The sequence below is a fragment of the Ovis aries genome, chromosome 1 (genome assembly GCF_016772045.2).
Source record: "Ovis aries strain OAR_USU_Benz2616 breed Rambouillet chromosome 1, ARS-UI_Ramb_v3.0, whole genome shotgun sequence".
Taxonomy (NCBI): domain Eukaryota; kingdom Metazoa; phylum Chordata; class Mammalia; order Artiodactyla; family Bovidae; genus Ovis; species Ovis aries.
The window spans coordinates 122,565,441-122,592,127 of NC_056054.1; the positions used below are offsets into that span (position 1 = coordinate 122,565,441).

At 39.7% G+C, this 26,687-nt stretch overlaps 1 protein-coding gene and 1 long non-coding RNA gene across 7 annotated transcripts in view; one reads left to right on the plus strand and one right to left on the minus strand.

Moving 5' to 3' along the window:
- The window catches only part of CRYZL1 (crystallin zeta like 1), a 36,666-nt gene extending 10,521 nt beyond the window's left edge, over positions 1-26,145 (plus strand). For 2 of the 5 annotated variants that reach the window (XM_012186074.5, XM_004002757.5), the window contains exons 3-13: positions 3,307-3,384; positions 3,984-4,056; positions 6,102-6,146; positions 7,858-7,926; positions 15,690-15,823; positions 16,923-17,034; positions 19,265-19,363; positions 21,036-21,157; positions 22,613-22,718; positions 25,078-25,123; positions 25,653-26,145. In XM_012186074.5, coding sequence (XP_012041464.2) covers positions 3,307-3,384; positions 3,984-4,056; positions 6,102-6,146; positions 7,858-7,926; positions 15,690-15,823; positions 16,923-17,034; positions 19,265-19,363; positions 21,036-21,157; positions 22,613-22,718; positions 25,078-25,123; positions 25,653-25,752 — 984 coding nt within the window. In that variant the 3' untranslated portion in view covers positions 25,753-26,145. Of the gene's footprint in view, positions 1-3,306; positions 3,385-3,983; positions 4,057-6,101; positions 6,147-7,857; positions 7,927-15,689; positions 15,824-16,922; positions 17,035-19,264; positions 19,364-21,035; positions 21,158-21,578; positions 22,800-25,073; positions 25,124-25,652 lie in introns of those variants that run through there. The other 3 variants (XM_042229496.2, XM_042229503.2, XM_060416099.1) reach the window with 3 other exon arrangements.
- Positions 43-26,602, minus strand: LOC105616368 (uncharacterized). 2 transcript variants are annotated; one of them, XR_001433835.4, is made up of 4 exons: positions 26,419-26,602; positions 22,579-22,687; positions 20,203-20,332; positions 19,139-19,421 (listed from the first exon to the last, which is right to left on the minus strand). It is a non-coding gene; the product is annotated as an uncharacterized LOC105616368 (long non-coding RNA). The 2 variants fall into 2 exon arrangements; XR_009600761.1 differs by adding an exon at positions 43-4,598 and having other exon boundaries at positions 6,488-22,687.
- Between the last annotated feature and the right edge of the window lie 85 nt (positions 26,603-26,687).

The window sequence follows — 26,687 nt, forward strand, 5'->3', positions numbered from 1 at the left end:
GATGGAACAAGATAGTGTATTTAACAAATGTCACAGACCTAGTTTTTTTTGTTTTTAATTTTATTTATTTATTTATTTTTTAAATTTTAAAATCTTTAATTCTTACATGCGTTCCCAAACATGAACCCCCCCCCCCACCTCCCTCCCCATAACATCTCTCTGGGTCATCCCCATGCACCAGCCCCAAGCATGCTGTATCCTGCGTCAGACACAGACCTAGTTTTAAATACCCTGTTACAAATTATTTTTGAGTGGCACCCTATAAATTACTTTAATCTTATGTGGAAACAGTGGTTGATATTATGGTATAACTATATTTTTAAAAGAGTTGCTGCAAAAGAGTTTTTAGTTCCTCAGTGTGCTAGTATAAAAGATAATGAGAAACTGAACAACTTGAGTAGTCTTATGTATTGTACAATTAACCCAATTTATTCTGAATACCACAATAAAACGAGTTTTTAGATTGCAGCCGTATTTCAGAAAATACTTTCATATTGTGAAATTAAAGAGGTGGAAAAGCATTGTTTTTCACACTAACTTCTGAGCATTGCAAAGTTACTTTGGGCACTAAGCTTTAAAGGTTTCCAGTTTTTTTTTTTTTTTTACTACTTTAAGGATAGAGAGTAGAATTTTTATTATAGTGATTGTTTGAAAGTTTTGAGGCAGGCCAAAGTCATTCCACTATTAGTTTAGGGACAAAAGCTAAGTGCTGTATGTATTTCATGTTGTATGTGTGTTTCATAGTAGTAATAAGAATCTCTGGATAACGAACGCAATTCAGTTTTTCTTTTTCATCTTTCAACAACTCCAAAATCATTTAGATTAGGAGTCTAATCAGTTTGGTTTCTACCATTGGGTCAGGATGGAGGTCCAAGAGGTTTGATTGGCTCTTGGAAATAATTATCACCAGGTTCACACAATCATGAGTATAACATTATCGATACTGCTGAATATCTTCATATAATTACCAAATATTATCAAATCTGAGTTTTAAAAAGGGAAATCCCAGAGTACTGTGTTCATGTCAAATACAGTGATCACTTTGATAGAACACAAGAGGCACTGTGCAGGTAGCTGTTCTAGCCAACAGGCCAACACTTGATCTAATTTTGGGGCATATCAAGGACTGAAGAAAGCATTTTAATTACTGGTGTCATTGGTGGATGACAATAAATACCTCAGTTTGAAATATCTTTGCCTTTGAAGTTATATCTAGCTATGGAATATGAGGGGTAAATTAAGTTCCATTAAGTTTGTATTTTGACCCCAGAGTCCCATGGGGCATGCTAAAATGTCCAGGACAGATGTTAATTGAGGTCAGTCAGTTCAGTTCAGTCGCTCAGTCGTGTCTGACTCTTTGCAACCCCGTGAATTGCAGCACGCCAGGCCTCCCTGTCTGTCACTAACTCCCGGAGTTCACTCAGACTCGCGTCCATCGAGTCAGTGATGCCATCCAGCCATCTCATCCTCTGTCGTCCCCTTCTCCTCCTGCCCCCGATCCCTCCCAGCATCAGAGTCTTCTACAGTGAGTCAACTCTTCCCATGAGGTGGCCAAAGTACTGGAGTTTCAGCTTCAGCATCATTCCCTCCAAAGAAATCCCAGGGCTGATCTCCTTCAGAATGGGCTGGTTGGATCTCCTGGCAGTCCAAGGGACTCTCAAGAGTCTTCTCCAACACCACAGTTCAAAAGCATCAATTCTTCAGCGCTCAGCCTTCTTCACAGTCCAACTCTCACATCCATATATGACCACAGGAAAAACCATAGCCTTGACTAGACGGACCTTAGTCGGCAAAGTAATGTCTCTGCTTTTGAATATACTATCTAGGTTTGTCATGACTTTTCTTCCAAGGAGTAAGCGTCTTTTAATTTCATGGCTGCAATCACCATCTACAGTGATTTTGGAGCCCCAAAAATAAAGTCTGACACTGTTTCCACTGTTTCCCCATCTATTTCCCATGAAGTGATGGGACTGGATGCCATGATCTTTGTTTTCTGAATGTTGAGCTTTAGGCCAACTTTTTCACTCTCCACTTTCACTTTCCTCAGAGGCTTTTTAGTTCCTCTTCACTTTCTGCCATAAGGGTGGTGTCATCTGCATATCTGAGGTGATTGATATTTCTCCTGGCAATCTTGATTCCAGCTTGTGTTTCTTCCAGTCCAGCGTTTCTCATGATGTACTCTGCATAGAAGTTAAATAAGCAGGGGGACAATATACAGCCTTGACATACTCCTTGTCCTATTTGGAACAACAGTCTGTTGTTCCATGTCCAGTTGTAACTGCTGCTTCCTGACCTGCATACAGATTTCTCAAGAGGCAGGTCAGGTGGTCTTGTATTCCCATCTCTTTCAGAATTTTCCACAGTTTATTGTGATCCACACAGTCAAATGCTTTGGCATAGTCAGGAAAGCGGAAATCGATGTTTTTCTGGAAGTCTCTTGCTTTTTCGATGATCCAGCGGATGTTGGCAATTTGATCTCTGGTTCCTCTGCCTTTTCTAAAACCAGCTTGAACATCAGGGAGTTCACGGTTCATGTATTGCTGAAGCCTGGCTTGGAGAATTTTGAGCATTACTTTTCTAGCATGTGAGATGAGTGCAGTTGTGCAGTAGTTTGAGTATTCTTTGGCATTGCCTTTCTTTGGGATTGGAATGAAAACTGACCTTTTCCAGTCCTGTGGCCACTGCTGAGTTTTCCAAAATTGCTGGCATATTGAGTGCAGCACTTTCACAGCATCATCTTTCAGGATTTGAAACAGCTCAACTGGAATTCCATCACCTCCACTAGGTTTGTTCGTAGCGATGCTTTCCAAGGCCCACTTGACTTCACATTCCAGGATGTCTGGCTCTAGATTAGTGATCACACCATCATGAGGTGACACTAAAGAACTTTCTAGATAGCATTAAGAAAATTCCATGACCAGTACAGTGTATCTATTATGTATATGTGTGTTTAAGGACATCCCCACATGAAGGTTTGTTGCTTTGAGGTTATTTAAATTGAACTGAAGGACAGTATTTATTGCTCTACTTTGTTATCCTGTGTTCATTGCCTGCACATATATTCTTATCCATAGCTTGGAAGTACATTTTCAGATTAGTACCCTAAGACTTTTGAAATTTTTTACCCCAAATTCCCTGCATTCTTTCATATTATATATTATAAAGTAATTGTTTGTAGCTTTTTCAGTTAACTTAGGTGTAAGATTTTGAGTCTTTTTTATTTTGTTCAGTTATATATGAAAATTTTTGCAACATGAAGGCAGTATTCTCAAAGGAATGTGCAATTATTTTATCATTTGACTGTAGGAAAATCTTCCTGTTACAGAAGATAACTATGTGAAACTTCAAGTTAAAGCTTGTGCTCTGAGCCAGATAAATACAAAGGTATGAATACTAAGATATTGGTGCTTTGATTTGGCCAAAAGTCAAATATATGTGGTAAAAAGATTAGAATAATAATAACTGAGTACCAAGAAATTATTCGTAGAAGAATAGAACAGCTGGGAAAAAAACTTACTGTGTATTTCTATATTAATCAGTATGTTATTTATATATTTATATATAGATATTAATTCTATATTTATATGCTAATATAACTTCTATATTAATCAGTAAATTCAGTCTAATTGAACTCATATACTTTATAATATCATATGAAAATATTTTATATAGTATTGTGTTAGATGGTAAGATTACAGATAGAAATCTCTCTGTGGATTTTCTAAGATAATGGAGATTAAATGGTAGCTAATTGATTTGCTGACAGATTAAAATTATACATATCAACGAATCCCTTAGCAAGGCTGGTTTCCTGCTCCACAGAGGAACCTACTTTGTGAAGATACTTGCTTTTTGTCTTAATGCCAAAAATGGAGTCATATTTGCTTTTCCTGTGGTTTGATTTTTGCTCCTGCTTTTCTCTTGTATGAATAGAGGTTAGAATTTATTCTTGACAATAAGTTCAAGCCTTTGTCGTTATTTAGCTTCTGGCAGAAATGAAGATGGAAAAGGAATTCTTTCCTGTTGGGAGAGAAGTTGCTGGAATTGTGTTAGATGGTAAGTGTACAGATAGAAGTATCTGTATTTATTTTCTAAAATAATGGAAATTAAATGGTAGCTAATTGTTTTACTGATACATTAAAATTACACACACTTCTTCAATACAAAGAAACTATACAGAAGTGTTTTTCATTTTTTAATTAAAAAGAAAAATAGAACTTAATGGTATTTTGTAATTGAAGAGCTTATTACAGTTTAGTAAATAAATATTTAGAGATTATGTATTTAAATCCACAAGTAATCATTTTGAATTGCATGACCAGCATTGTCCTTTTTATGATGTTTACAAACCAGTATAAATTACTTGTATAACTTGGCTTTAGGTCATAATTTACATAATGGTCAGTAGCTTCATTCACATTAAATTTTTAAGGTGTACCTAAAATTGAGTATTTAAAAGGTAAATAGGGACTTACTTCCCTGCCAGTCCAAGTGGTTTAAGACTCCAGGCTTCCACTGCTGGGGGCACGGGTTTGATCCCTGATGGTGAAACTGAGACCCCACCTGAAGTTCTGGGCAAGAGTCATACAGGCAGGATACTTAAAGAAAAAAAAGTTTGTCAAGAAAATTCCCCTTCAAAAATTGCAGGATAAAAGATACCTAACAAAATCTTTTAGTGATGATATGAACACTGACTCTTTCCCCCGCCCACCAAAAAATGAGGCGGGAGGTTAGGCAAGGGCCAGATCACATTGAATCTCATCTCTCAGGCTGGGTTGTAGAGAACGTATTAGGGTGGCCACATGAAGAGTGGATTTGAGGCAGACCGGACTATAGGCAAGAGCACTGTTTGAGCCGTAGACCCAACAGGCAAGAAATGACAAAGTCCATAACCTAGACAGATGTGGCAAAGGTAGTATGGATACATTCAAGAAATCCTGGGAAAGTCAAGTCAACAGAACTTAATAAGCGACTGGAACAGGAGAATTCAAAACACGTAAAGGCAGGAAATGATTTACAAGATTCTGGTTATATCTGAAAGTTGTCAGCTTCTCGGTTGTGTTTGAAATCATAGAATGGTGATGAGCTCATGCAGGGAGAGGGAGAAAATGAAGGAGACACACAGATTGCATGGACCCCTTGGCAGTGCCACTGTCTGAAGGACAGTCCTTAATAAAAGGAGTGTGAAGGACACCATGAAAAAAGGATCAGGATGATTTCAGGAAGACAAGAATCCGCAGCAGGAAGGAAAGCGAAAAGCACAGAAAGCAAGAATATCAGGGGACAGAGGCACAGGCAGGATCCAGAGACGCAGCAGATTGGGACCCTTCCACAGACAGAGCCAGCCAGAAGTGCCACTCCCGGATCACAAGCTTCTGCCTTACTTGTCTGCCACACCTCAGTTCCCTCATCTGTTAAACAGGCCTAACAATACCTACTTAATCGGTGTGCCATGAAGATTAAATGGGAATACACACTAAAATGCTAGGCACATTCAATGTAGACATTCAATGAGGTTTGGGTTTTCTCCTCCTGTTTCCTCTTGTAACTATTGGAAGAAAAATACTCTACAGAATTGACTGATGGTGGAGGCCTTTTCTCTACGTACACAGGGGAAATGTAACTTATCACTTCTGTATAGTCCTCAAATTTCTTGGCCCCATTCTGAATTTACTTCCATAATCCCAAATCAAAGTAATTGCATATGTAACTCTAACCAGAATTCCCATTGCGTGTCTGCAGTTCTGCTGCTAAAATCATGACAGATTGGACTAGCCACAGGAGGAGGGGAGCCCAGTGTACCCAGTGTAATCATCATAAGAGCTGTGAAATGGATTATTTTTTTCTTTATGCCTTCATCCTTAGCTAAACAGAGAGAGATCCCACTCCATGGTGTCAACAACCGGACAGCCCAGATTTTGCAGAGAATCCACATTTGAAGTGTTACATCCTATGGTCCCTTGCAGACTGTCAACATGTCCTAAAAGTTCTTGACCTTTTCTCTGAGTCAGTGACTTTTATCAATCTATGGCTTTTGAATTTTAGATATTAGGTTATATTTAATCTTGTAATAATGACTATTAATTTTCTCCGCATTTTAGTTGGAAGCAAGGTATCATTCTTTCAACCAGATGATGAAGTAGTGGGTAAGTTATAGGTCATAGCCTTATTTCAAGTCGTCTGTCTTATTGTTGTCTTTTTTTGTACAATTGCTAATGTTTACTGTGACCTTGCTTTATATACAAGTACTTACCTAAGTTTTGGAATTTACTCTCAAGTATCCATTGATGAAGAGAATTGGGAGTTTGATCTCAATAGCAGAACATTTAAAACTTTTCAGTATTTGACTGTAGATAGGATAGAAAGAGACTTCCCTGGTGGCTCAGACGGTAAAGAATCCGCCTGCAGTGCAGGAGACCTGGGTTTGATCCCTAGGTTGGGACAATCCCCTGGAGGAGGGCATGGCTACCCACTCCAGTATTCTTACCTCACGAATCCCATGGACAGAGGAGTCTGGTGGGCTACAGTCCATGGGATTGCAAAGAATCGGATACAGCTGAGCAGCTAAGCTCACACAGGATAGAAAGATGGCCACAGTTGTTGCTGTCCTTGGTGCAGCCCTTCCTGGACAGGAACTCAGTCTATAACTAGACCGACGACTCCAGAGAAAGGAAAAGTTACAGTCCATCGATGTGAAGACTGCTGACTGACTCAGCTATGCAGATACTCTTCTGTCCACATTCGAATAAACTATATGCAGCTGCTCCCTTACTGCCTTCGTAAAACCAAAAATTTGCTGAAGACATTTATTCCGTTTTTTTTCAGTCTATGGTTAATACCATTCTGCAAATATATTTCTTTATACTGTGTCCTAGACATTCATACAAACAACTATGAAGTAGTTAAGAAGTAGTTTTTGAAGTTGCCATTTCTCTGTAGAAAGTATTCATACGAGGCAGTTGCATAAACTCAGAAAATATATGGCTTTACAGCATGCTTGAAACTGTTAAGAATAAATGTGTAGGAAAGTTTTCATCAGCTTTTAACAGAATTGCCTTTGATTTGGGTATTTTTTTTGAGAATTTATTATTTCTATCTTTATTATCTGCCCAGGAAGTCGGGTAAGGGGATTCCCTGGGGGTCCTGTGGATAAGAGTGCACCTTGCAATGCAGGGGACAGCAGTTTGATCCCTGGTCTGGGAAGATCCCACATGCCAAGGGGCAGCTGGGCCCAACTGCTGCGACTACTGAACCCTCACTCTAGAGCCCGCAAGCCACAAATCCAAAGGTCCATGCACCAAAACGAAGAGTAGCTCCTACTTACCGCAACTAGAGCAAGCCTGCGCACAGCAGTGAAGACCAGTGCAGCCATAGACAAATAAAATTTTAAAAAGAAAAAAGAAATCAGATGACATTGTGTTATTCAAGATTCTGTTTCTAAGAGACCAAAAATAAAATCCAACTGGCTCTGGAGAAAATGGGATTTTATTGGAAGTGTACTGATGAATCCTGTAAAACCAAAATCTGGGAAGGTTAGCTGTATGTCAGGGGTCAGTTTAATGAGGAGCCCAGATGCCCCCCAGTCTCTGAGTTGGCTCTGTATGTCAGCCATCATCTCTGTCATCACTCAGGTGAAAGAGGAAGAAAAAAGAAAGAGGTAGTGTAGGTATTATAGTGCTTATATCAGAAAATAAACTATCTAGTCTGCTTCTGTATTTTGAAACCTCTCCTTACTAGTACTGGAAGCTTCCTCAAAATTCCACTGAGGAAAATTTAGACTAATGCTTACTGGCCTCTCATTAGGAGTGAGTTCACTTTTAGATAGTTGCCCTTAACGTTTCTCATTTTAATTTTCAGGAATTCTGCCCCTGGATTCTGAAGACCCTGGACTTTGTGAAGCTGTTCGAGTCCATGAGCATTACTTGGGTATGTGGTTGTGCAGTGTTTTCGAGCTCATAAGTCTTACTTCCCAGGTGTGTGTGGTTTTTATTAACAACACGATTGCTTTGCATCTGCCATGAGTGTGCCTAGAAAATAGCTATTGGGTGGTCGTCATTTGACTACTTCTAGCTTAAATTTTATATCTCTAAACTTTATTTTGAAACTGAACAGTGTTCCTACCTCTACATTTCCCTTATACTGTTCATGGTAAGAGGTTTGAAAAGCAGTTTCTCCCTTGGCTCTGAAATTATATCACTAATCAGAATTTTTTACTCCTTTTTCTTGGTTATTAAAATTTTCAAATGTATAAAATCTAGACAATACCTGTAGAGTCTGAGTCAGGAAAGACTCAAAACACTTATTTTTGGTTTCTGTTGCTAATATCCTTTGGCCAATACTCAATTTAACTCAAGTACTAATTTTAAAATTTTCTTATCAGGTGGCCAAAGTATTGGAGTTTCAACTTCAGCATCAGTCCTCATTGGAAGGAGGACTCCTCACTGGAAGGACTGATGCTGAAGCTGAAACTCCAATACTTTGGCCACCTGATGCGAAGAAATGACTCATTGGCAAAGACCCTGATGCTGGGAAAGATTGAAGGTGGGAGGAGAAGGGGATGACAGAGGATGAGATGGTTGGATGGCATCACCAACTCAATGGTCATGAGTTTGAACAAGCATTGAAAGTTGGTGAAGGACAGGGAGGCCTGGCGCACTGCAGTCCATGGGGTCAAAAAAAGTTGGACACAACTGAGCGACTGAACTGAATTTACTTCTTAAATATTTAAAATAAAGTGAATAAATTATATAGACACACAAAACATGCTCTATCTCCTTAAGAATCAGAGGAAAGCACATTAAAACCACTGCTATGCATCCTTGAGCCTGACAAAGTCATAAAGTTTGACCATCCCAAGTGCTGGCAAGGATGAGGAGCTACAGAATCTTTTGAGCATTGGGCGTATAAATTACTAGAAATGCTTTAGAAAAATAACTTGGCCTGATCTAATAGGTGATGATGTATTAACAGCTCAAAGCTGGTAACTCTGCTGGTACTTTCATGCCCCAGAGAGGCCTGATGTGCACCAGTAGACATGCACAAGAGTCCATATAGCAGCATGGTTTGTCACTGTGGAATAAAAAGAGAAAAAGCGTCAATGTTCATCACCAGGAAAATGGATAACCAAAGATATTTCTAATTAACTCATCAGTAAAAGTGTATAAATAACAGTCAAACATATCAAGATGGATGAACCTCACAAACTGTGCTAAGTGAGAAAGGCAAGTTGCAGAAGTATATGACAGTGTGATACCATTTTATTTCTATAAAGTTGAAAACTACTAAATTTAATGAGGTATATATCATTTAAGGATATAAGGACCATGTAGGGGAAAAGTCATGTGGAAGTTACCTTTTTGGGCGAGGAACAAGGACGTGAACACAGCATATCCATGGGCCTCCAATGGGGCTGCCAGTCTTTTTCTTATGCTAGGATTCATGGTTTCTTCATAACTTACCTATAAGTCATCATACATTCTTTCGTATTCTTGAACTATTTCATTAAATTTTTTCCTAAGTTCTTTCTTGAATAATATAACTGGTAATCAGACTATGTGGGGCCAATTTTGGACTCTTAAATTTGGATTTGGGGCTATTAAAGGTAGTAAATTTATATACCTCCTAGCAAGTCTGTTCTTCCACCAAATCAAAAAACTAGGTTCCAAACAACTCCCTGAAGATGTCTTATTAATCTTGTTGTAGAATATTAAGGATAGAGGTAAAAAGTTGAATAAATTCTTGCAGCTCTTTTGTGCTTTCAATTCTCAAGCCATTCTATCAAACATAAAAATTTTATTTGTTATACAAACATTTCATGCAGCTCAATATAACAACAACAACAAAAGCCCAATCAAAAGATGGGCAGAAGATTTAAATATACATTTCTCCAGTGAAGACATAGAGATAGCCAAAAAGCACATGAAACGATGCTCAACATTGCTGATTGTTAGAGAAATGCAGATCAAAACTACAGTGAGGTATCACCTCACACCAGTTTGCATGGCCATCATTAAAAAGTCTACAAACAATAAATGCTGGTGACAGTGTAGAGAAAGGGAACCCTCCTACATTGTTGGTGGGAATATAAGTTAGTAAAACTACTCTGGAGAACAATATGGAGGCTCCTTAAAAAACTAAAAATAGAACTACTCTATGATCCAGCAATCCCACTCCTGGGCATATATCCAGTGAAAACCGTAATTCAAAAAGATGCATGCACCCAGTGTACTTTGCAGCACTCTTTACAAAAGCCAGGACATGGAAGCAACCTACATGTCCACCAGCAGAGTAATGGATAAAGAAGGCATGGCACATATATATGATGGAATATTACTCGGCCATTAAAAAGGCATGAAATAATGCCATTTGTAGCTACATAGACAGACCTAGAGATTATCATACTAAGTGAAGTAAGTCACACAAAGGAAGACAGATATTCTATCACCTATATGTGGAATCTGAAAAAAACAGACTCAGACTTAGGAAAAAGCTTATGGTTACCAAAGGGGAAAGAAAGGTAGGTGGATGAAATACATTAGGAGTTTGGGATTAACATATGCACGCTGGTGGTCATGGTTTAGTCTCTATGTCATGTCTGACTCTTGTGACCCCACAGCCTGTAGCCCGCCATGCTCCTCTGTCCATGGGATTCTCCAGGCAAGAAGAGTGGTTGCCATTCCCTTCTCCAGGGGATCTTCCCGACCCAGGAATCAAATCTGGGTCTCCTGCATTGCAGGCAACCAACTGAGCTTTTACCTTTTACCAACTGAGCTGAGTGAGGGAAGTCCATCATATATGCACACTACTACATATAAAACAGATTATCAAGAGAGACCTACTGTATAGTAAAGGGAACTTTGTTCTGTATTCTCTGGTGACCTACCTGGGGGAAGAATCTGAACAAGAACGGGTATGTATATGTCTATAATTGAATCCTTTACTGTTCATCTGAAACTAGCACAATATTGGAGTCAAATATACTCCAGTATAAACTAAAAATTAAACTTTAAAAAATTGGCACACATTTTCAGCATTATTCCCTTGGACTTGTGGTGGAAAGAATTGAAATGATGATTACAAAGAATTGCAATACTGTTGTTATTGATCCATATATGGCTCTCTCTTATTAGTTTTCTTAGTTTTTATAACATGATAAGTACTTGTGGATCACCTAATACAAAAGCAAGGATCTCAACATTAAACCACATCTAACCATGTAATTTTGGGAAATAGATGGGGAAACAGTGGAAACAGTGTCAGACTTTATTTTCTTGGGCTCCAAAATCACTGCAGATGGTGACTGCAGCCATGAAATTAAAAGACACTTACTCCTTGGAAGGAAAGTTATGACCAACCTAGATAGCATATTCAAAAGCAGAGACATTACTTTGCCGACTAAGGTCCGTCTAGTCAAGGCTATGGTTTTTCCTGTGGTCATGTATGGATGTGAGAGTTGGACTGTGAAGAAGGCTGAGTGCCGAAGAATTGATGCTTTTGAACTGTGGTGTTGGAGAACACTCTTGAGAGTCCCTTGGACTGCCAGGAGATCCAACCAGTCCATTCTGAAGGAGATCAACCCTGGGATTTCTTTGGAGGGAATGATGCTGAAGCTGAAACTCCAGTACTTTGGCCACCTCATGCGAAGAGTTGACTCACTGGATAAGACTGATGCTGGGAGGGATTGGGGGCAGGAGGAAAAGGGGACGACAGAGGATGAGATGGCTGGATGGCATCACTGACTCAATGGACGCGAGTCTGGGTGAACTCCAGGAGTTGGTGATGGACAGGGAGGCCTGGCGTGCTGCAATTCATGGGGACGCAAAGAGTCGGACACAACTGAGCAACCGAACTGAACTGAACTGAACCATGTAATTTTAAAGCCTCTGCCATTTTAAATGTAGTTTTATTCATTAGCATTATTTTTATCTGATAAAACTTTTAAAGTTTATTTTTAATTGGAGGATAATTGCTTTACAATGTTGTGCTGGTCTCTGTATACCTGTGAATCAGCCACAGGTATACGTGTCCCCTCCCTCTTGAACCTCTCAGCCCACCCATCCAGGTTGTCACAGAGTGCTGGGCTGAGTGAGCTCCCTGTGACACAGTATCTTCCCTTCAGTTGCCTGCCTTACACACAGTGGCGTGCATGTCAGCGCTACTCTGCACATTTGCCCCACCCTTTCCCTCCCACTCTGTCCACAAGTCTGTTCTCTGTGTCTGCATCTGTGTCCCTGCCCTGCCATTTTTTAAGCACTAAACTTTTTATTTATTAATGAAAGTATAGGTAGTACCAATTCTTATGATGGAAGATAATCTCAAAAATAAAAGCAAGTTGTACATATACTGAACATGCACTGTTAGAAGTAGATGGGCTTTAGAGTCAGACTTTCAAACTTGGGCTTCCCTGGTGGCTCAGACAGTAAAGCGTCTGCCTACAATGCGCGAGATCCGGGTTCTACCCCTGGGTCGGGAAGATCTCCTGGAGAAGGAAATGGCAATCCACTCCAGTGTTCTTGCCTGGAGAATCCCATGGACGGAGGAGCCTGGTAGGCTACGGTCCATGGGGTTGCAGAGTCTGACATGACTGAGCAACTTCCCTTTCTTTCTTTCTTTCTTTCTTTCTTTCAAACTTGTGGCATCAGACAAATTATTACCCTGAACGCCATTTTATAATTAGGATAATTGCTGTCTCAAATTTATAAGGATTAAAGTACTGTGTGTGATATCCCCTGGTGCTTAGTATGTTTTACAGTTTTAATGCCTTGCTTGTCTGTCTCAACATTTTCATCGTGTGCTTGGATGCTTTACGTCCCCACTAGATGGCACTGGTTGGCCAATTTAATTCTAACTGTCCAACCTATCTGAATCTTTTGCCTTAAGAGGAAAAATACTTAGGGTAAACACTATTGAAAGTGTTATACACTTGATTTCAGGTAAAATTAGAAAGGATTGCCTATACTGTGAAAAAATCACATTCAGTATACACATTCATAAAAGCAAAATATTAAATAATTATATTAAGGAACAGCTTTGTTGCTAAGTCACTTCATTTGTGTCCAACTCTGTGTGACCCCATAGACAGCAGCCCACCAGGCTCCCCCATCCCTGGGATCCTCCAGGCAAGAACACTCCAGTGGGTTGCCGTTTCCTTCTCCAATGCATGAAAACAAAAAGTGAAAGTGAAGTCGCTCATTCGTGTTCGACTTAGCGACCCCATGGACTGCAGCCTACCAGGCTCCTCCATCCATGGGATTTTTCAAAATGGTCAGAAAATATAGAGCTAATATGGCCTAAACTATATTAGTAGTTTACGTTTTGTTTCAAGTACAGTAGAAAACCATTGATGAATTTTAAGCAAAGAAGTGTGAGGATGTTATTTATGTTTTTAAAAGATCATTCTGACACTGCTGCATTTCAAAGACACCACTAAAGATATTGAAAAGAGATGCCATAAAGTTGAAAATAATATTTATAACACATGAGCAAGCAAATGACTTATCTAAAATATACTACAAATTCCTGCAAATAAATAAGAAAAAAGACAACAATAGAAAAATTGGTAAAACACCTGAACAGTCACCTCACAAAAGGAATTCTAGGGCTTCCCCAGTGGATCAGTGCTAAAGAATTCACCTGCCAGTTCAGGGGACACGGATTCGATCCTTGGTCCAGGAAGATCTCACATGCCAAGGAGCAGCTAAGCCCAGGTGCAAAAACTAGTGAGCCTGTGCTCTAGGGCGCAGGAGCCGAAACTGCTGAGCCCGTGTGCTGCAACTGCTGAGGCCCGAGTGCCCTAGAGCCCGTGCCCAGCCACAGGAGAGGCCACCGCAGTGAGGAGCCCCACTGGCCGCAACCAGAGGGAGCCCGAAGGCCCAGCACAACCAAGAATAAATAACAAAGAAATTCTGTATGGCCTACAAACATGGAGAGGTGCTCAACTTCATTAGTAGGTGGGGGAAAGCAAATTAAAATCACAGTAAGAAACCATGACACACCCATATGATGGGCAAAAATGTGTAATACCAGGGTTGACAAGGATGTTCAAAGCAGCAGCTTTGTGAGAGTCAGTTCATAAGCCACTGTGGAAGTGTTCAGTGATGTCAAAGGCAGAATTCCATTCCTCAGTAAATACCCTGTAGAACACCTGTGTACAAGAGTACTTTTATACATGAGCATTCTTAGTTAAGAATGCTTAACTCCCGAAAAGTTAAGAATACCTAACTACCAAAAAATGGGGGAAAAACCAGAACTGGCCCTTGACTCAAGAGTGGATAACCCATTCATTTTATTAAATTAGATGTTGCCATAAGATATCAAAAATGAAAAGCACTATAGCCTAGTAGGGTTTCCCCAGCTCAGTGGTAAAGAGTTTGCCTGCAGTACAGGAGATGCAGGTTCTATCCTTGGGTCAGGAAGATCCCCTGAAGAAGGAAATGGCAACCCACTCCAGTATTCTTGCCTGGAAAATCCCATGAACAGAGGAGCCTGGCTGGCTAGTCCATAGGGTCCCAAAGAGTTGGACACAACTGAAGCAACTTAGCATGCATAGCCACAAGTACCAAAAAAAGATGTCTTTGAAAATGATAAGCAAAAAAATAAGAAAAAAAAATGTGTATAGTACAGTTCCATTTAGATAAAGTTCAGAAACAGGCAACACAAAATTTTGTTTAGGAATGTATATGCCGAATTGATGGCTTTTGATCAATTGATCAATAAAGAATTAATGCTTTTGAACTGTGGTGTTGGACTACAAGGAGATCAAACCAGCCAATCCTAAAAGAAATCAACCCTGAATATTCATTGGAAGGACTGCTGCTGAAGCTGAAACTCCTATACTTTGACCACCTGAAGCAAAGAGCCAACTCATTGGAAAAGACCCTGCCTGATGTTGGAAAAGATTGAGGGCAAAAGAAGGGAGCAACAGAAGATGAGATGGTTGGATGGCATCACTGACTCAATGGACATGAGTCTGCATAAGCTCTGGGAGTTGGTGATGGACAGGGAAGCCTGATGTGCTGCAGTCCATGGGGTTACAAAGAGTCAGACACAACTTGGCGATTGAACAACTTGCGTTTGTTAAACTAGAATGGTTGTGAACTCTGATGTCAGTTATATCTCAGTTTTTTAAAAATGCCTTTGGTGGGAGAGGCGAGGCTGTCAACATGAGGGCTGTGTTCTCTTTTTCTTTTTTTTTCTGGGTATAGGGTACTTTTATTGAGGGTACACGACAAGGCAGGGCTCCCTGAGCCCCTCCCCTTCCTCAGGGCCTTGGAGATGGAAACATGTGGAGGTAGGGAGATTCTCAGTGTGGTGGAGGAGCGAGGTGGGGCAGGACTCCCCAGCAGCTGAGGAACTCCCTTCCTCTCATATGTGTTCTCTTTTTCATCCAGGATGGTAGTTACTCACGTACCTGCTTTATATTTATTCATCCAGCTATACTTTCATGTTCTTTTCTGCATGTTTTACTTCAGCTATAAAACATTTTAAAACATGTACACTGACTCCTGCGTTCACAGTGGCGTGTGCACGGGCAAAAATGGCAGCAGAGAAAGCATAATGGAGGTGAAAGGTACTGGCAGTAGAGGCTTGGACCAGGGCCATGGTGGCAGCAGAGATGGATGCAGACAGATCCAGGAGGCAGGTCTAATGGGCTTTGTTAACAGATTGTTTCCTCTTGTTCTTTGTGATAGTTCACAAACCAGAAAAAGTCACGTGGACAGAAGCTGCTGGAACCATCCGGGATGGATTACGAGCCTATACAGCCCTGCATTACCTTTCTCATCTCTCGCCTGGAAAATCCGTGCTGATAATGGATGGAGCAAGTGTAGGTGCTAATAGTTTTGTTAAAAAACAGACCATCATGTCAATGTATGGCAAAAACCACTACAATACTGTAATTAGCCTCCAATTAAATAAATTAAATTTTTTTAAAAGACCAAAATAGGATAAACTTAGGAAATTGAGAAATGGGCCATACTAATACAATGTATTGCCAGTTAACTTATTCACTGATTTCCTATACCAAACTCCTGTTTTCTAAAATAAGCAGCTTTTATCAATAGATAGTGTTTAGTTTCTTACTGCTTTGAATCTGCTAGTACTTTAAAAAAGCAGATAAGCCATTTTTATTCATGCCTGTTACACAAAACTTGAAATAGCTCCTAATCTTTGAAGCTAGACCCAGGTCTCCCTATTTTGTATCATATCCCTCATAATTACACTTATGTGATTAAGGTGTTTCATTTATAAATATCACACAAGATCAAAACTGTACTAATTTAAACATGTTACATATATGTAGTGATGTATAAACACCATGTTTATACATGATATATAAACATCAAAATATGAAGACACTAAAAGATTACATAAAAATCTAAAAATGTTAGATTTTGTATCTGACTGTTGATGAAAGTGATTTTTCTTTGAAAAAAAAAGGCACAGTCTTCATTGGCTTCAGCCCTGTGCCCAACATCAAGATAGTAGTTATTTCCCTGAACTTACCCACAGATCAGCAAAAGGATGGAACTTTTGAAGTGCTTTGATTTTCAAAGAGAGGTTGCTGGACTTGTATATGTACCATATAATTAGCTTAGTACATTATGCTGACCAGGCCCTTAATGGCCCATTTTTCTCTTTCCAAGGCCGTGTTCTGAATTCAGCCTGCCTGTCCTTGAGGTTATGTGCTACAGTCAGACTGGCTGGGAGCCTGTAGCACACACAGCTTTTCCTTGAGGCAGAGTCTATCAGTGTTTCCCTTTCTAATAAGCTTGTCCTATTTTTTTCTTTGTATCAGACAAGATTTTTAAATATACTGAAGTAGAAGTAAACTGTTACTCTTTATTGAAAAACAACCTAGCAGATGAATTAGACACAGCCTCCGCCCTCTCTCTGTAACCCCATTGTGTATTTCCCCCACACAGACACTTGGTACAATAGCCATTCAGTTAGCACACCACAGAGGAGCCAAAGTGATCTCAACAGCCTGCAGCCTTGAAGACAAGCAGTTTCTTGAAAGATTTAGGCCTCCTATAGGTGAGTAACAGTACTCAACAGACTTTAATACATAAAATTTTGAAGAGATACCATATCACCTTGAAAACTCCACTTGTAAAACAAACTGCAAAATGCCAAATGCATGTCATTTTTAAAATGCACTTAGTTCCTGTGCTAAGTCCAAGGTTACATAAGTTTACATGGTAATTATTTGGGTTTTTCTGTTGTTGTTTTCTTTTGGCCAGTGTGGCACGTGGATCTTAGTTCCCCAGGGAGAGGACCCACGCCCCTCTGCTGTGCAAGCACTAGACCCCTAGGGAAGTCCCAGTTATTTTTCAGAGTTTTTTCTTTGCCCCGTTGTTATCAACTTAGTCAAGTTTGAATTAGGTGAACTTTGACAGAGTTCAGAAACACCTGATACCTCTTTATTTTTTTAGTCAATAAGTCAAATTTTTGTATCACTTTTTGTTTCTCAACCTCTTTTACCCAGTGATATGTACCTAAAGGGGCCCACAGAGAATGAGATGGTTGGATGGCATCACCAATTCAATGGACATGAGTTTGAGGAAACTCCAGGAGATGGTAAAGGATAGGGAAGCCTGGCGTGCTCCAGTTCGTGGGGTTGCAAAGAGTTGGATACAACTTAGTGACTGAACAACAGATGTCCCTAAAGTTGCCTGTTTCTGTGATTTGCTGGGATGGGAGATGAGCCAGTTAAACAGAAACCCAGGTCACGTATAGTTTAGGATAAACAGGATATGTCATCAGCTGGGGAGCTCTTGAAAGGACTGAACCTATCCCAAAAGCAATGAACATGGGAAAGAGAAAGAAAATAGAGATTGACAGAATAGAGATGGGAATGGAATTTAGTAGACTGGAGTTAACAGAATTAATGTTGGAGATTAACAGATGAAGAGAAGAGCAGAGTGTAAGGGCCCGCAGGAAGGAAAGTAAGCTTCACTGGGTGTTAATATGAATGATAGTTCCTTAAATCCTCAACAACCCTGTGTCAGAATTTAGTTTGTCCAAGGATGTGCCAGGGTGTGTACCACTAGGCCTGGAATGGGATTTGAACCCAGGCCTGTCTAACAGTAAAGCCTGGGTTATTTCTATGGTTGGGTTATTTCCATGGTTATGTTATGCTTTTGGCAGATAACCAAGAAATGGAAAGAAGGTTGAAACAGGCATTGAGAAAGGAGGGAGATAAGAAAAAAGGAAAAAAAGAAGAGATTGAAAATGGAGGGGAGGAGCATAAATAGTACTGTGGACAAGGAGCAGTTTCCTCTTGGTTAGCCCTGCCCTTCCCTTCGGTCTCCCCACACCCACCCCCAAGACTTCAGTCAGTACTGGACTGACTACACCTCGAATCTGAGCAGCTCTGAGCAGAATTCTCTGAAATGAGAAGGTGTTCAAAGATACAAAAATGAAATAGATGTATCTTCATTTTCCAATTCAAATTCTGAGGTTTTAAAAAAAATATTTATTTGGTTGCATCAGCTCTTAATTGTAGCATGTGGGATCTAAGTAGATCCCTGACCAGGGATTGAACCTGGTCTCCCTGCTTTGGGAGCAGTGGTCTAGCCGCTGGACCACCAGGGAAGTCCCCAAATTCTGAGATCTTTTCGTTCTCATTGGCTTGTTCTCTTAATATAGTACTTTAAAACAACCAGTTACAGTTAGTTTTATTTTCACTAACTCTGCTTAGAATAATCCTGTTTTGTTTTTTCACCTTCAGGAATTTTTGTTTTGTTTTGTTTTGGAGGGCAAGTCAGGGGATGCCGGTACAGGTTGCGATTTCTGTGACTGAGAAAGGATAAAACTGCCTCTAGTAGAGAAGTACCAAATCCAGAATAGATCTTTGTACTTTTGAGCTCTGAACTCTATTAAATCTGAACATTCTTAAGAAATTGTTTAATCTTTCAGTTCATATCTATATAGGTACATTTGCGGTTTAGAGAGTCTCAGTTCTGGCAAAACACCCTTTAGCTATAAAACAGTCCTCTGTGTCAACAGATCAACCTTGGAATATCTTATCTATAGAATGCTCATATTTTAATTTATTGACTATACCAGTTTCTTCATTTAAATTCACCCTTACCAACACTGGGGTAGATGAGTGAAAAACAGGATAATTCAGATTCAATAACTGCTTCAACCATTTAATTCACTTCAGAGATGAGAAATTTATTTGCTTTTCTTGCTCTTCCTCTGGGAGCTGTGTTGATCACATAGAGAACAGTACAATCGCCTGACTTCCTGTCCTTTGCAGCTCGAGTGATCGATGTGTCTAACGGGAAAGCCCATGTGGCTGAAAGCTGTTTAGAAGAAACAGGTGGTCTCGGAGTGGACACTGTCCTAGATGCTGGAGGTGGGCACTTTACTAAATCAGGAGTCTCTGTCATTTTTTGATTGTGATGGATAAATTTCTGGGAAAAAAACAGAACCAGGAAGTAATTACTTACATATTTATTAAGTTGAGGTCGAGAGTTTTTTTTTTATTTAACTTTTTGAATTGGAGCCTCTTCATTTTATTCCCATTTTAAGCACTGTCAGAAGAGAGAACATGATTACCTTTTAAAAAAGTATGCATGCGTGCTTAGTTGCTTCAGTCATGTCCGACTCTGCAACCCTATGGGCTATGGCCCACCAAGCTCCTCTGTCCAGGCAGAAATACTGGAATGAGTTCCTATGCCCTCCTCCCCAGGATCTTCCCAACTCGGGGACTGAACCCTTGTCTCACGTCTCCTGCATTAGCAGGCCAGTTCTTTACTGCTGGGGGCTTTCCTGGTGGTTCAGTTGGTGAAGAACCCACCTGCAATGCGGGAGATTTGGGTTCAGTCCCTGGGTTGGGAAGATCCTCTGGAGAAGGGAGCAGCTGCCCACTCCAGTATGCTGGCCTGGAGAATTCCATGGACTGTGTAGTCCATGGAGTCTCAAAGAGACTGAGTGACTTTCACTTTCACTTCTTTACCGAAGGTACCACCTGGGAAGCCCTTTGAAGTCTAGGCATGGGCATTTAAGCATCTCTACAAGAAACCTGGGGCCTCCCTGGTTGTGCTTGTGGTGGTTGTGCTCAGTCACTCAGTCACGTCTGACTCCTTGTGAGCAGCAGCCTGCCATGCTCTTCTGTCCATGGTATTTTCCAGGCAAAAATACTGGAGTGGATTGCGACCTGCCACAGGGCTTTTCCTGACCCAGGGATCGAACCTGTGTCTCCTGCATTGGCAGGCGGATTCTTCACGGATTCAGAGGTTCTTGGACTAGTTCAGGTCTCAGTCAGTCACTTGTTTCTGCTATGGATGGCTCCTCTCTGTAGGATGGTGAGCCTCTACAGTCCCTTTTTGGAAAATAGAGAATTTTTTTGCATTTTACCATCCTTGAACTTTTGTAGTTTAACCAATAGCTATTTAACACCAAATCTCTACACACTTAGGTAGTGCCACTGCACCTTAAGAATAGGTTTCACAAGCCTGCCAAGGGATTCTATTTATATTTTGTTAGAATTTATCTTCTAAGATCATAACAAATGGAGCTATGGCCATAGCTGTTTCTTTAGCCAGCATTTTCAATATTTGAAATTAACTCAGAAAAATTTTTCAGTGGAAGTGAATGTATAGTTCATTAACTTTTCAAATGGACATTTCAATAAGTAGGAGATCATTACGTCAAAGTAGGACATTCTTGAATCTATGAGTTCCTTACTTAGGACTCAGCTTTCCCCAGAGTATTAAGCTATCAATGGTATGACTGAAATGGTCAGACTTAGTGGTGTGTGTTGTTATCTTGTCTGATTTTCAGATTGAAAGAGACGTTTTATCTTTAGTTATCTCACTTATAATTAAATCTAAAGTAAATTATATGAATAGTTTTAATGCAAAAGTGTATTTTAAGGTGTCTGAATACATGTTACCTTGTTCTAAGAAAAATGCTTCCTTGTTACATTAAAAGTAAACAACTAGTTTGAAGAATAAATTTTTATCAGATTACTATAAAATATATGTTCTCTCCCTCTCTTTCTTTTTCAACAATTCTTCTGTAAGTGAGGTTATATAATAAAGATGACGAACCAGCTGAAAAATTACAACTACTACCACATAAACATGATATCATCACCCTTCTTGGTGTTGGAGGCCATTGGGTAACAACAGAAGAAAACCTGCAGGTATTATCAGAAACAATAAAGCATTACTATTCCACCAATAGGATATAATTAACAAAGAATAATGCCACGTCTTTTAGCACGGTGTGGCTAAATTTGTATAAATTTTTAATTATTTCCTATTTTTAAAGAAATATAGCTTTTATTTTTTTAACTTTAGCTGTTGGCCAAGATGTTGAAATATAGTTGAAATATAGCAGAGTTCACTTAACTTTTATTTAGTGGTTTGGAAATAATGACTTCTAAATTTTTTAATAGTATTTCAAATAAGATTTTTTTCCCTAGTAACAAACATCATGTTGACATATACTTAGCAAAATATTACTATATAAAATGACAATTTCTTAATTATTCAAATTAGAATTTACTCTATGTGTGTGTGTGTGCGTGTGTGTGTAGTCTTCCATTTTTACATTTCTTCCAGTTTTACATTTCTCAGCAAAATTCAGGGATTTTTATTATGGTGATATTCACACACCAGAATTCTTACGTTCCAGTCTTCGATGATTTTCTAACATCCTCTTGAAAACGACTGGTGAGTAGCAGCTGGAAATCTCACACACACCACACACACTCACACACTGGTGAGTGGCAGCTAGAAATCTCACACACTGGTGAATAGCAGCTAGAAATCTCACACACACACACACTGGTGAGTGGCAGCTAGAAATCTCACACACACACACACACACACACTGTTGAGTGGCAGCTAGAAATCTCACACACACACACACACACACACACACACTGGTGAGTAGCAGCTAGAAATCACACATAAACACACACACAGATGAGTAGCAGCTAGAAATCTCACACACACACACACACACACTGGTGACTAGCAGGTAGAAATCTCTCTCACACACACACACATATACACTGGTGAGTAGCAGCTAGATCACACATACATACACACACACACTGGTGAGTAGCAGCTAGAAATCTCACACACACACACACAGGTGAGTAGCAGCTAGAAATCACACATACACACACGTACGTGAGTAGCAGCTAGAAATCACACACACACACACTGGTGAGTAGCAGCTAGAAATCACACATGCGGACACACGTGAGTAGCAGCTAGATATCTCTCACACACACACACACACGAGTAGCAGCTAGAAATCTCTCTCACTCACACACACACACACACACACACACACACACACAGAGGTGAGTAGCAGCTAGAAATCTCACACACACACAGACACCCTAATACCACTTTATCACCTCTGGATTGGCCTTGCATTTTGACCTTGCTGTTTCATAATTTTGGACAATGAATTAGAAAAGAAAACATTACAGTGTACATACTGTTACTAAAGTCTATGTGCCAATTACTTGCGATTTGGGTATTACTTACTTTGTGTAAAAATTTTTCTGACCTAAGATACCAATCATTCTCCTGCTATTAAACTCACAGTAACTGAGCGTTCTTTGTGCATTTTATCCAAGCTGGATCCTCCAGATAGTCATTGCCTTTTCCTCAAGGGAGCAGCAGTGGCTTTCCTTAATGATGAAGTTTGGAATCTGTCAAATGTACAACAGGGAAAGTATCTTTATATCCTTTTTCCTACGGATTTGAATTTCTGGCTTGAAATGTACCTTGTATTCTCATCATTAAATTCTTTAATAATGGTAATAGCTAGTTCCAAGTGTGTTATAGGTACTTATTTAAATATGAAAACGACCATGTGAAATTTAAGTACTATTATTATCCCTCTGTCATGAGTAAAGCAGCAGCAGGATAAAAGGTTAATACACGCCCAAGGATGCAGCTGGCAAGTGCCAGGACAGGAACCACCCAAGCTGTCTTGCTCATTTCTGAAGGAGAAATCAAACTATAGGAGACATGGAAAAATTTACTTCACTTTAATCTGGCCTCAAGAAAATCAGAGGTCACCTTAAGAGACTACATCTGTACTCCTATGGTGGCACCACTGCGCAAAACATTTCAGAATATTCATCTACATTAAAGAGTTGGGGGGGCTGTTTTTAAGAATATCAGTGCTAGGAAATCTTTATCAAAGAAAGATGGATTGATTATTTTTAATGGAAGTGATTCAGTAACAAATCAAGTGTAAAACTGAATCATTCCATTTTAGTAAAAGTAATCAAGTTTTCTTGAGACTCTGAAAGCAGTTCTGAAAGAAAAGTCCAAACCTCTTTAGATCGGGGTCAATTTAAGAATAAACATTTTGTTTCTGAGATGCCTGTCTTAAAGGCAGCTGTACCTGGTAAAATTTTTATTATTAATATATTGGATAAATATTAATACATTCTCATTACTTAATAGAGTATAATTGTGCATGAAGAGACTAACGTCTCACTGAATATCATTATTTTTATCAAACGCGCGTTGTTGCATATGCGTGCTATGTACAAGGCCAGCCTCCTCTAAAATCTATGGCAAGCTTATTTCAGAGCCTTCAAATAATAGTATGTAATTAGTATATTGCATATTTTGAGTTTTAAAGAGTTCATTTCAAAACCAGAACATCCCCTTAATGTAGTGAATGTGTGTGTTTAAAGTATTCTTGATTAAATATTTTCCTATTAAATTTGGAATAAACTTAATTTTTAACTCTCTAAAAGAATTATTTAAACTTCAGCTTTAAATAATGAAATGTCCAATAACATTGTAATTCTCAAGAATACCATGGGATGTTAATTATAGAGACACTGTATTAAAAGTAACACAAGTTAGCATGTTTTGAATCTTACGTATCTGAAGGCAGGCTGGCTGCCTCTGCCTGCATTACTTAATTCTCTCAACTGCTCTCCTTTCCCCCACACCGTAAGATTTTAACCTATCTGACAAACCCATGGACCAAGGTAAAATATGACATGTTTATAAGAAATGTTAAATTTTCAAAAATCAGAAATACATATTTATACACACACACAAACACACACACACTCTCTTACACATACCATTGGCAATTTCATTAACAGAAGAAAGCGAATTTGCAGTTACAAACAGTGAATCAGTATTCTTTAGGTCCTTTTAAAAATATCTTTAAAGCAGCTTATGTTTCTGTTTTCTCCCTTAAATTTCCTAAAGTCCTGAGTCAAACTTTAGTCCTCATTTGTGCAACCCTACCTCAACTGCATCACACGTGAGCCAGTGGATGCTTATGATTTAGATAGAGATAGCCTTCCAATTGTGTGATTATACATCATAAATAATTCTCCTGTACTATCAGTTAGGCGATGACACCCTACTCCAGTACTCTTGCCTGGAAAATCCCATGGATGGAGAAGCCTGGTAGGCTGCAGTCCATGGGGTCCCTAGGAGTCGGACACGACTGAGCGACTTCCCTTTCACTTTTCACTTTCATGTTGGAGAAGGAAATGACAACCCACTCCAGTGTTCTTGCCTGGACAATCCCAGGGACCGGGGAGCCTGGTGGGCTGCCGTATATGGGGTCGCACAGAGTCGGACACGACTGAAGCGACTTAGCAGCAGCAGCAGCAATTATATAGACTCTCAATTCTAATATTATTTCAATTAAATGACTATAGAGTTTTAAATTTTATACTATTATTTGCATATATTAGATGCAGAGATTATTAATTTTCTTGCATACATATATCAACTAGCTTAAATGTGCACCTAAAGTAAGAAATATAAGTGCTAAAATTTTTAACTAAAAATTCTAATACCGTCCACTTGGGATAACACTAGTCATTACTTAAGGAGAAACATTAGGCTTCTTTCATCACTTGTCCTTTGAAGTTTTATGCTCTACTATGTCACTCTCTCTCAAATCACTTCCCCCATTTTCCTGGTTTAGAGGTAGACTTGGACGGCTTACATAATTTGTTACAAAAATAGGTGGCCTGCCTAGCATCCTCTGCTTATCAGATAGTTTTATTTATTCTTTTGCATTGTCACCTTAACAGTCTTTTCCAGCTACGTATCTTAAAAGATGTGATGGAGAAGTTATCAACTGGTGTTTTTAGGTATGCTAAACAACCAAATCATTGTTCTTGTTTATTTTTCTATTCTCCAAGAGATAAAATGGGCATTCCCATTTTTGTTTCAGCTTTCTCAGTATACTTGTTGCCACCAAATGTTACATTTTGCTTAGATAAACAGCTGCTGTGTATCCTGTGATACACCATTAAGTAATTACTCCCTAAGATATAAGTGGTTCATGAGTTTTCTTTACTGCATTCCATACTGTATCAGCCCCTTCACTTATCCGCATCACCCCTCCCAAAGCAATTTGAAATAACCCATAGGTAGACAGGAGGGAAAAGTACAATTTTTTTCAGCTGAATCTGTTTATCAAAAAAGAGGAATTAAAAAAGGGAATGGAGAGAATGGGTATTTTCCCCTTTCAAAATCTAACCACTTTTAATAGTGGAAATATTAATGGACAAATTTTATTTAAAGTAATAGAGTTGAACTACAGCAACTGTCAACTACCCTGCTGTGCACTCTCCTCATCCTTAACTAGACATTTCTAATAATTTCATTTTTCCTCAGACCTCAGTTGGATGAACCCATTCCACTATACGAGGCAAAAGTTACCATGGAAGTTGTTCAGAAAAACCAAGGAAGAAAGAAGCAAGTTGTTCATTTTTAATATTCTCTCTCAGACCTCAGCTGGATGAACCAGTTCCAGTGTTTGAAGCCAGGGCTTCCTTGGAGATTGTTCATAAAAGTCAAGGAACCTAAAAGCAAGTTTTGTGTTTTTAAACATATTTTCCTGCTGAAAAAAGATGCTCATTTATTTGAAGTATTTGAAAAAAATTATCGTACAGACGGTCGAGACAGTTGTAAAATTTAACATCTAAAGGGAATATTCTGAAAGCCTTTTAAAGTATTGTCTCTATATATTTGCCTCTTATAAATTCTTTACATGAAGAAAAACTGTCATCGGAATCCACACTATGTCGACCAAGCTGTTGGGAGTCTTGCTATGTCAAAATACTTTTCTGATCAGCTCTTTTCTCAATACTTACCCTCTTTAAACATCCTTTGCTGTCGTAATTTAATACTTGGAATATATTTTCAAGTATCAAAGGATCTAGCCAAGAGAAAGCTAAATTTTTTTTTTACTTCAAGTATTCATTCACTCCAGGGTTTCCTCAGGATGGAACCAGAGCAACACTAACGCGCCTGTGACCTCTACAGTGTTTGCGTGAATGGCTGCAGCGGCGATGCCGGCTGGGGCCGCTTTGGGGGTCGGGAGGGGAGGCCCAAGCCCCTCTGCAGCCCTGGACGTCGCCACTGAGCTCCGGAAGCTTACCGAAGCGGCAGCTCAAGTGTGACGTCTCCTTTCTTCCTGGCGCCTCGCTGCGGATTTAAATAGCACTCGGCTCTCCCGGCGCGCTTCCCAAACACCTAGCCCTGGGATGTCAGGCTGGCGCGCCCGGAGAACGTCCTGGGACACGCGACAGCAGCGCTTCTCGCGCCACGGGAGGAACATGGCTGGGGCGGGCCCGGGCGAACGTCAGAGGCTCTGGGCTGGGGGGCCGCGCGAGGGCCCCATCGCGCACGCGCCGTGAGCGGCTCGGG